The sequence below is a fragment of the Parambassis ranga genome, chromosome 21 (assembly GCF_900634625.1).
Source record: "Parambassis ranga chromosome 21, fParRan2.1, whole genome shotgun sequence".
Taxonomy (NCBI): Eukaryota; Metazoa; Chordata; class Actinopteri; family Ambassidae; genus Parambassis; species Parambassis ranga.
This window is the reverse complement of record NC_041041.1, coordinates 4,455,147-4,466,467: the sequence shown is the minus strand read 5'-3', so window position 1 is coordinate 4,466,467 and position 11,321 is coordinate 4,455,147. Positions and strand designations below refer to the sequence as shown.

General features: G+C 40.5%; 1 protein-coding gene across 1 annotated transcript; it reads right to left on the bottom strand.

Annotated features, from left to right (window-relative positions):
- Positions 1-1,000: 1,000 nt before the first annotated feature.
- Positions 1,001-10,058, bottom strand: sec22a (SEC22 homolog A, vesicle trafficking protein). Its single transcript, XM_028393494.1, has 7 exons — positions 9,955-10,058; positions 8,476-8,686; positions 6,326-6,489; positions 5,411-5,590; positions 4,295-4,413; positions 3,650-3,715; positions 1,001-3,336 (listed from the first exon to the last, which is right to left on the bottom strand). Exons 2-7 carry the CDS (start codon positions 8,655-8,657, stop codon positions 3,136-3,138), a joined length of 912 nt encoding a protein of 303 aa, XP_028249295.1. The 5' UTR covers positions 8,658-8,686; positions 9,955-10,058; the 3' UTR covers positions 1,001-3,135.
- Between the last annotated feature and the right edge of the window lie 1,263 nt (positions 10,059-11,321).

The window sequence follows — 11,321 nt, the reverse complement described above, 5'->3', positions numbered from 1 at the left end:
TCTGTACACCCATATTAAAGCTTCAGGTTCACAGAATATACAAAAGTGGCCAAAAGTATGTGGACACAGTGGGTTTGGAGAACATCCCAAGTTTACATTAAGGAAATCTTTATATTTTAGACAGTGAGGTGCAACACTTTCTAAATTAAGTGTGTATATATAGCCTCAGCAAACACATGATTACATACATCTGGTGCCCTCCCTCCTAAAACAGCCTGAACATGAGCTGGTACTGTGGTAAAGTATGGGATTTATTTTTAATGTTCATGTAGCTCACCAACAGATGGCAGGAGCACCACATCGCTTCCTTCATGCCTGAGGGTCTTTGTCTTCTTTTCCATCATGATGACTGTTTATATATGATGGAGGATGTGGAAGCAAAATGCTAATGTGCTGATTAGCACCCAGCGGGTTACTTCATCCATTATAACATTAATATCTATATTTATATAACATGCCAAATCACTGGTCATTACTTCAAATAAGACTGAATTAGTGTCTCACAGTAGGCATTTAAGTAGCGATGCAGGACTGTAATTACACACAGAATGTCCTCATTTGACTGAGCATCATCCTCAGATGATACACAAGGACTTCTGCAAAAACTACTCTGCTGCGGCTGCAGGGGAAATACTTGGATGTTAAAGCTCATGTTGAGAACAAACAAAACCTTCAGATTTAATGAGTTTGACTCTTTTTTTTTTAACAGGCAACCTGCATGACCTCACATAACATTAGCATTTCTGACCTTCACTTGGAGCAATTTTAAATTCAACTCAGCAGCATCAATCTGTCAAATTCTGAACACTTCCTACTTTGCAAAAAAAAAATAATAATACCTGAACAAATTGCTGTTACCCATTGAAAGCCACCCACAAATATGGTCAATTGATGCTGTTGCATCTAAGAAAAAACTGCTGCCTGAAAGGTGCCTCAGCTGCCTCTGAATCATGAGGCTGAATAGAATCTAGAATAAATATGGAATATAATCATTTGGGACAGTGGGGGGGGGGGGTTTAAAAAATTAGCAGCTGACCCTTCATTTAACACACAGTTCTTGATGCTCCAACCTCAAATATCAAAGAATACTCCACCTATTACAGGATACTTTGAATCATTTAATCACTTTTTCATAATTCAGCCTTTTTTTCAGAATTACTGCAGCATGTACCAGATATCATCAAATGCCACATTAAGCCCCGGCAGTGCTGTGATAAGAAGATATGGATATCATTGTGATGGTAATGACTCTGTCTTCTTTTAATGTTCAGTGTTCCATAGCTCTGCTCAGAGACAAAGAGAGATGTTTCAAGTAGACTGAAGAGGACCAGATCATGATGAATGCACGTGTCTCCGTGTGTGAGAGAAAGCAGACAAAAGAGGTTTCAAAACATAGATTTCCATTTGAAATCACATCCATCTAAACTACATTTCTTTATTTTAACATTAGGTATATTTGTTCATTTTTTTTCTACTCTAATCATGATGTAGGGGCTCATATCAATGGAACAAATTAATATCTTTCCTTTTAAAATCTGTAAGAACTCACCCACACAACAAATTTACTGTAGAAACTGAGAACTTCAACAAACAATCAAGAGTCATGGAAGCGGAATCCAGACCCGATCCAGTCACATGGTGATAATGTAGGTGTGGCACTGCTATTGAAAAGCAGCAGAGAACATTCAGAGAGTGCACCAGAATAAAGTGTTACAAAAACCCCCTGACACAACTGTAGTGCAGATGCCAAGCAGACTTGGAGTATAGCTACTCCCTCCAGCGAGACAGGGATCATCAAAAAAACTCATTATGACAATCTTGGCACTAGCCTCTCCTGGACAATAAACAATTATTGCAGGAAGCCGCCATAACTCCCTGAACAAATCTCACACCGTCCTTTGACGACAAAATATGGCATCTCCTGATAATTACAATAAATATGAACATCATGCCAATAACCAGGCAAAGGGAAAGAGTCTGACTTCCTCAGACGAGGATGAACCGAGGAGCACGTTGGGGGGTGGAAAAAAGCAGGCCAGAGGCTGTTCAGATGATACGCACCGCCTCCGGCCTCAACAAGCACACAGCAATACTTCTCAACAGCTGCCAACACAGACCTGTTTATTAACATAGTCACTTGACACTGGCATATGCTAGAGGCTGTGTAGGAGAGGAAGTAGGATATGAATGCTAACAGGCTGTTTGTGTGTCAATTTGTGCAGAAACCCAAAAAAAAAAAAAAAAAAAAAAATCAGGCATCATAAAACAAGTAAAAGTCATAAAATATGGATAAATTGTCACTGACTGCATGAAAAGTAAGTCAGTAAATAAATAGCAAAGAATGAACTGTCTACAAAAATGACACTTTCAAACTAAGATATGCTTGTAGGTGCAGAAGACAACACAACTGAATGTGAGTCACACACACTCGAGGCAGCATTGCATAGTTTTAAACCAAGCCCAGAGTCTAACACCAGGTCTGGAACCTGAAAACGTACATGTAACTTGAAAAAAGAGGAACTGGATGTGGCCACAATAAATAGAAAGCGTTCTGAATGTCTTATCTTTGGACTACATGTGTTGCTGACTTGCCGCTAATACAGAACTTAAGTGAAATCTCAAAAACTGTCAGTTACCAAAAGCTCTTCCAGCCCTGACGTCTTAGAATTTGATCATATTCCCACCCAAAATGTACATATTTTGTCTGTTTTGTTATACTGATATATCTGATGCATTTAAGACGTTCTTCGAGCTCAATGCCTCCGACTTGCAGCTATAGAGCTTTTAAAATGGAATAAATGTGTGTGGCCAACGTATTTGATGTCGCAGCTTTGTGGGTGCAGGGAAAGTACATTTGCTAAACTGGACATCCTGCATGCAGGACAGTAATTTACATTATGGCTGCCAAAAAAAAAGAAAAAATCATTATTAGACAACAGCAGGGTGTAGACAACTTCCTAAATCAATCCAATAAGGTCTGCAAACGATTCAGGCTGCAGCAGAGTTCTGTCAAAGTCCAAGGTGAGATGCGTCAGCTGGGTCTGGGCTTTTTTTTTTTGTTCTGGATCCTGAATTTGTGTCCAGTATTTCCAGTCTGACTAAAGGTCCATTTGTCCTTTGAGTTTTTGGTCTTCGTCAGACTGTGTAGTCGGGTGCTTTGCCCATCGGTTGTCTCAGTCTGATTTGCAGTGTCATGAAAGCACCCACGGCCACGTGGAAGAGGATCTGCCACATGTTCCTCAGTTCATATAGATACATGTTGGACAGACAGATGAGTGCAAATGCAAGGAAGGATTTACTATTCCGCCAGACAGAGAAGTAGGCAAACAGGTAGCACTGAAAGGAATACAGCAGAGAAGATTTTAAACGTTGCACACATTGCACGACTGATACGGACCAACAGCATGTTTTCATAATAAATATTCATTTGGTAACTCTCTTTCACTCATCTATCCATCCATTTGTGGCACTGTATGAGGAGCTGCACAAAAGAACTGATGAAAATGTTTTAGAGAAGGTACTGAGCTGAAAGGCACTGAGCTTTTTTTTTTTTGCTAATGTTAGTCTAGCTGACAAGCTGCTGAGCTGTAAAGTGCAGGGCTGTTAGTCAGCCGGTGATGGGCTGCCCTTACTGCAGACTATCACTTACCTGATACAGACAGGCTGCTGTGCCGAGGAAGAAGGCAATCACATAATTAAAGTCTTCATCGTCATTCTACAGAAAGAAAGAAACAGCACGGTGAGGATTGTTTTTTTTTTCTAAGCAGCAGCCACTCATGTCTAGACACACTCGCATGAAAGTAATAAAATCAGATCTAAGATTCAGATCTATTCTTTACAGCATATGATGAGACCGTACAAACTTTGACATTTTTGTCTGTATTTTTTCCCAGATTTTATTAATGGCTTTACTGAATACTCCAATTGATTAAATGCGGCACTCTGCAGTCTGCTATGTCTGAACAACAGACGGTTGCCACGGATGCAGTTCTCCTCACCAGGGAGGATCGTGTCCTTTCTGTCCTCTAAAGAAGTCTGTGGTTTTAAAATATTTTGCGTAACATTATTTTTTACTAAGTAGCTAGTAACGAGCAGCAGAAGATGCGGCACATTCTCCCTTACATGATGATGTTGCAACAACAATGTGTAATGGGGCCAGTAAATATCTAAGTTATATAACTGCAATGATATTCTGCTGCATCTTCCCCTGTATGCTGCTTTAAAATAAAAACAGACCCAGCCTGCTGCATGTCCTTTGAAGAGAAACTGAATGTCATCTCCTTTACGTCCTCACCTGTAGTATGCTCTCTATAGCATGGACTCCTCTCAGCAGGTTCAGCCCTCCACAGAGGACACTGAGCACACAGGATACAATGCCTGGGAGTGTCACCGGCTCCAACATCTGCGTGGGAGCTGGAAAACGAGCAAGGACACAGAATTACAGACTCTGCAAAATCTGCCTTCTAAAGTAGACTGTAGTACAGAGCATATACATTTTTATGGTATGTAATTCTCTGTATCTAAAACAGTATGCTATTGTAGGATTTGGGCATACACTGTTTAGAAATGTTCTGAATGTATGAATATTCCTGCACTGTATAAGAGGTGTCTCTATTATTAGATTAGCATATAAAATCCTTCATGTGTTTAGGAAAACGGAGGTCCACAGAGGGTAACACAGCAGCACTAAGGCCCCGTTCACACTGGGGAAATCAATCCGGCTAGAGCAGGATTTGGGCCGTATCTGGATATATCCGGAACAATGCGAATTGAGATATATCCGGATTGATTTCCATCCTTCTCTCGGAGGTGGGTCTAGCCGCATTGGCTCAAATGTGGCTGAGTTGTGAACGCAAATGCAGCTGGCGAATCCGGCTAGCGTCGCGATACTTCCGGTTCACGGGGACAGTGTCCGGGTCATGTACAAAAGCCGTATGTAAACAACGGGGACAAAAAAACGCATGATGCATGCACACACACGGTTCTACCGCGGCCTGAACGGACTCTGTATATTACGAGGCACCACCTAGCGGTCTGGAGGACAACAAACATTATTTTAGCCGGATTGAGTGCGGACGTGTGTGTGATGCACATATCCAGGCTATCTGGATTCAATCCTACTCTAGCTGGATTGACTCTCTCCAGTGTGAACAGGGCCTAAGTCACCTGTGGTAGCATCTCAACTGAGGTGTTTAAAGTGTGGATAAAAGGCTTGTTTGCAGAGGCATTGAAGTAGTTAAAGGGCCAAATAACAACAAAGCAAAATATAATCACTTTCAGAATCAGAAGTACTTTATTTATCCCAGGGGGAAATTGCTTTTTCAATAAAATAGGGGGGAAATTAAGGAGTCTCTTACAACAGGATTCCTATTTGATGTGTGTATGTTTGCAGTAGCAGCTCATGTCCTACCTATGCCCTTGTATTTAGAGGGTGTGTGCACCGAGAATCCATTGAGAGCTCGCAGGTCCTCAGGGGAGAGCTGGTAGGGCGGTCGCAGCTTGATCTCTGTCTGCATGTCAGCCAGGTTGATCTTGGTGGACAGGGAGCGCGGGTTGTTATAGCGCTGTTTGGTCTTCTGGATGAAGGTGTCTGAGGGGTGACAGTCAGCACAACAGCAACGAAGTTAAAAATAAACGGGAGCAAAAAAAAAAACAAGGCTGAAAAACAGATCGTATATATAAGTCCTGTTGGGGTTAACGCAGCATTTCACTCTTTCAAACTTTGCTCTAACATTGATAAATGATGCATTGAATAAAGGAGATGCTGAACACCTTCTGAAATGTGAGGATGTGTTCTTCCTCGGATCATCCTTTCTCTTGAACATTTTCTATTAAAACAATGAATGCAAAACCAAACAAACAATCATGTACCTTTTCAAAAACCTGCCCAGGATTACAAGGTCTACACTTTTATTTTGATTACATTTTTTTCATCCTTGTCAAAATGAATTCTTTGTTCACAGTGTAAGCAGCCGCCATGTAGAATTCATGCTCAACATGTACTCCACATGAACATTCTCCATGCACAAAGAGAGAGAAACACATGAAGTGTTAACATTTTAAAAAATAAATGAAAAAAAATGTATTTTATGCATTTATTTTGATGCTTCACTGAAGGATTTCAAGACTAAGGACCATACAGTGATTTTTGTGCACCATCTACCTCTGAAAGCTGAAATGTAAACAGTGCTTCATCACATCTAATCTTGCGACAGAAATTGGCAGGTCTCTGTAATTCAGCTGTGCCTATTTTTTTAATATGAACAGCAAAAATCGTGAGGTTTACAACATGAAAGTTGACTGATAAGCACTTCACGGGGCTTACCGAATTCAATAAATGAGTATGGCCGCACTGCGCTGCTGATTTGCTTGGTGTCATAGGTGACAATAAACTCCTTCTGCAGCTCGTCCAGGAAGCAGAAGGCCAGCACATTGGGGTAGTTTGCAGTGCAAACCATCAGGTATCCAACACCCAGTGAGCTTGTGAAACTGAAAAATAGACAGACAAGCACGCACATTTTTAGTTTAATAAACTGCACTGCTGTTTTCGTTTGACAAGAGATCCTGGGAAACTGTAATTAGGACACCAAGCTACAGTATGTTCACTGTTCTAAACACACCGTCAACACTATTTGAGCACATCCCTGATTTAACACACACTTTCACAGTTAATTAGGGACAATGACTACATTCACATTCAAATGCACCTCTGCAGACACATTATCCAGTGGACTTGCAGTGTTAATTGAAACGATGAGCACAAATTAACTTCCCCCGGAACATAGACTTTTACATTATCTGAATAGCTCAGAGCACAGAATGAGAGGCTGTTATCACAACAACATCTAGATGGAAGTGGAATGTGAATGTCGACAAACAGTACAGACAGATGTGACGATAATAATGAGAAGAAACATGTTGACATTGCCTGTGTGTCACCACAGTGACACGCAGTGCCTCTGGAGTAAAAGAACAACTGAGTCATACACAAACACCAGAGGGAGGCCGCCAGGTTTCTTATTATAATGAGACTGAATGCAATTAATATTGTGGCCTCTTCATTAACAGGCTCAAATTTACAGTTTGCTTTAGTTACAAGCCTGCCTAGAGGACACAAGATGAGCTCACTGATGTAGGTAAGTGCCCAACCATGCAAAGCAATATTGATCAAAAGATCCTGATTTGATTGGAAGCCAGTGGAAGCAAGAATAAGGCCCTGCCAAAGGTCAATGTTCATCTATCGCTGGCCCTTCACATCCTATTTGTGGACAAATCTTATTTTCTGTTTAGGATATACATGTGCAATCTTAACAGATGGGTGGAACCATCGCTGCAAATGCTAGCAGCTCCTCTTTCAGCTCTGCTAGCCAACAAAACACAAAGCATGAAAGACGACAACCTTTCCCTGGTTGCTGACTCTAAAAAAAAAAAACCATCACTACACCCAGTGGCAGCATAAACGTGACCTCCTGCATCAGTCACTGTCAAAGGTGTCACTGCAGGTCAGCTACGGTCAGACTTCCATAACAACCAACCCAGTGACGTCACCGTACCACTAGGAAAAAATGGCACTATACACGCTGAGGTGTAAATAAACCTGCGGCTGTTTTAAACTTGCTAGACTGAGTGTTCATTTATAAAGTAATAATAATTGTTTAGAGATAAACTATATTATAAATATGCTAATGACCAGCAGTGCTTCATTTCAAAGTTATCTAAGGCCTGTGGACAGTCCCTAAATATTATTAGATAAAGAATATTCTAAATCCTTATTTAATAGGTTTTTGGGATGTTAAAGCAAGAAAAACTGCATTCCAGTAGTAGGTTACCAGTAGTAAGTACTTCTTACACAGAATAAAAGGAATTTGCTCATGATAATAGCCTCTAAATGGCCAAGAATATCACAGCACAGATTAACCCGTGGACTTTAAACACTGCCTGCTTCATGCTGACCTTCACTGTCAACTTTCTTCAAATGCTTCAGGCTCTCATTGATTAAAAGGACCTCTTATCAAAAGGAGGCCTCATTTGTTGAAAGCAGGAGCCGGTTCATTGATGACTGCTTCTTCTAAGGTCACGTCCTCTGTCTTAATAAGACTAATTAGCTCTTAACAAACACTGCTTGAGAGACTTTCAAAGCCTTTCCCTGAGCACCAGCAGGGCCTTTAGAAACAGTTTGACACCTTAAATGAAGCCCTGGAAGTCTAATCACTCAATATAATAAGCAATCTTTCATTAAAACTGCATTTGGGAGGTCAAGAGAAAAAAAGAAATCTGTCAGCAGTAGACTATAAATGCAGAGGCCATCTCCATTCATACAGGCCACAGGCTCGGCATGAATGGAGATTCATTGCCTACATTTTTGTTTTATACCTGGAATTTAAGATGCTCACATGCACATTATTTTTATGGCCCATGCCCGTTTAATTAATGTGGCAAGCCCCATTAAGGATTCATCAGCAAGAATGGACCTACTTGACATTGTATGGCCCAGTCCTCAGTGTGCAGCGGTCAGGGAACTGGCTGAGCTTCTTGGAGAGACCTTTGAGGTGCTTCTTTGTTTCCTGAAGCTCTTTGTCCTGCTCATAGTCAGTGGATGCAGAAAGAGGCAGGCCATCCACCACCCGAACCACGGAAGCAAACACCACCATCGACATCTTACAGCTCTGGCAGTCTCACTAAATGCCTGCAAATACATACACAAAGTTAAGAAACAGAGGTTCAAATCTGAGTGTAACTATGCAAAAGTTTGATATCATTACATACTGGTAGGCACACAAAGAAAGCAACATGGGGTAGTTTTAATAGTTTCTAATATTAAATGATCTTGAACTGCTTGCTTGCTTAATTAATAAAAATACAGTTGTAGTGACTACACTTGAGCACATATATTAACATCCAAATCAGAATGATCCTGCTTGTTTGCAGTATGTTTTACTTTTTGTTAACTAATATTATAGATCAACATCATCATGTTAATGAGTTAATATCTTGTTTTTTTGGGCTGACTAACATAAAAGCTGGCAAACAGGTACAGATGATATATGCTACTAATCATTTCATCGTCATCATTAAAATGCTCCAGCAGTGGAGCTCCTATCCATGGGCACGTGTGTCAGCATAACATTTCCTTCACTGGTCCCATTCATATTATGTAAATGCAAAACGTTAATCTGAAGTCAACTTCATCACTGCCATGCAAGCCAGATTATGGCCCTCCACATGTTTAAATACCAGACCTCAACCATAGAGTAAATGAGAATTAAATACAAACGATGAGGAAGTTTTCTGTCCACTTTTTAATCTAATATCAGAAGTATTGTTTGCATCTTCTAATACAGCTATGTCACGTATAAAAGCTTTTTGTGCTCCATCAGAAGAACAACCTCTCCTCGTTGTTTTGTAATGAACAGACTGAGAACCATGGACAGCTCCACACACTGAGAGAAAGGGCGTTGTGAGAGGACGTAATTCACGTCGTGCACTCCTGGAAAAACGTGAAAACCTTATAGCTCCATGACCAAAACAAGAGTTCGTCATTACTACCCGGTTTAATTAAGACACAAAGCTGACAATACACTGCGACAACACCGTAAATAAACTCAAACGTTATTACTTACTAGCTAACGCTAATCTTTAGAGCAGTACGTCAGTAGCCAAAGAGTTGTTTTGTTTACATCTGTGGATATAACATTCTTTCAGCAGAACGCCCAGGGTTTTAGCTATCGTTACACGTTCTTAAAACATTCGTTTGGTGTAAAATGTCATTTTAAACAGCAGAAAAACGTGGCTAAGTTAGCAGCTAGCTACTGCTAGCTAACTATATTAGCTATCGTAAACAGACGCTAACAGCTAGCTAATTTAAATTCCCACAACTCAGGGCAAAACTAACTAAAAGCCTGAATTAAACACACATGTCTGACGAATTTAGAAAGACGGCAAGTTGTTTAATACCTGGTAAACGAGTGTGGCATTATGTGGATAGCTGTATGCAGCTCAGAAACTGTGCAGCTAGCGAGCTGCAGGCAGCGGTCGCTGATGTGACGCTCCGACACGTTTACGTGGCTGTTTCGCTGTGCATTATGGGTAAACATAACTCTCATCAGCATCACAGCCAAATTCACACATAAACACAAACAAAACAAACACTAATCAAATGCAGTTATTTTTGTTTTCTATGTATTTATTTGGTATTTTGTTACGTTATTATTATTATTTTATATATTATTCTTAAATCGCTTGAATCCTAAAATAAAGATAAATGTTAGGATGTCACTTTGCCCTCCTGCAGACTTGTAATGGGGTCACAGGAAAAGATACTGTCCGATTCTGTTCTCTATTTAATAAGCTCATTAATTTTGTGAGAGAGACCGTTTTATAATTTACATTTTCTTTAAAATTAAAAATTAAAAAATGAAAAATAAATGTTGTGTACACAGAGTCTGCCGAGCTTTAGCACTCCACTCAAAACCTGACACAGACAGTCAGTCTTCAATTTTCAGAAATTTCCTGTTAGAATCTGGACAAAACACACAACTGTTGCTGGAGGAAATGAAAACAGAAGCACAGAGATGGTTAGCGGCTTCATCCTTCGCGGATACCTGCGCAATCTCCCCAGAGCCAGACAAAAAAAAGAGTGTCAGCCAGAGGAGGCCCCTCACTATACCGTTGTGGCCTCTGTGTGTGTGTTAAAAAGACAGGCACACAGTGAAAGTGGATGATAGATGTCTGCTGCTGCTGACAGGTTGATGAATAGCCACAGGTCTTGGTGAGTGTTGGGTGCAGAAATGTCAGGTGTGAGGAAGGCAGAGTCGTCATTCACAGTGAGGTGCAAACACTTTCACAGCATTCAAATGCATCAGTGCCAATTGTCTCTGTCCCAGAATGTCATCATTGTACATGTCAACCCAGGAATTCTTGAGAACTGTGACATGTCTAAAAATATATCTGCAGAGGAGTTGAAACTTGACATTTGGTCAGGATTAAAACACATGATTTGTACATTATCATTATCTAACCCTAACCCAATAATAATTGATTATACTGATTGGATCATTTGTACAAAGCATGGTGCAGGTTTGAGGTTGTGATTTCAGTGAAATCTTGGTATTTATGGATGAATGTGGCCCTTTCTCCTGCAACAAAACCTTTATTCATGGATATAATGAAATGTTTTCCAGGTTGGTGTCCCTGACCTTTACCCCATCCAGCACATTTGGCACAAACAGGAAGGCCCACTGTGAGCCCGACCTTACTGCCCAGCATCTGTGTTTAACCTCGCTAAGACTCTTTTGGCTAATTGGGGTCAAATCTCTGCTGCT

Coding starts and splice junctions, on each gene's coding strand:
- sec22a (XM_028393494.1), bottom strand. CDS start 8,657: ATGTCGATGGTGGTGTTTGCTTCCGTGGTTCGGGTGGTGGATGGCCTG. Junction 4,414..5,410: donor CTCTAAATACAAGGGCATAG/GTAGGACATGAG, acceptor CTCGTTTTCCAG/CTCCCACGCAGATGTTGGAG. Junction 3,716..4,294: donor CTATAGAGAGCATACTACAG/GTGAGGACGTAA, acceptor TTCTTTCTGTAG/AATGACGATGAAGACTTTAA.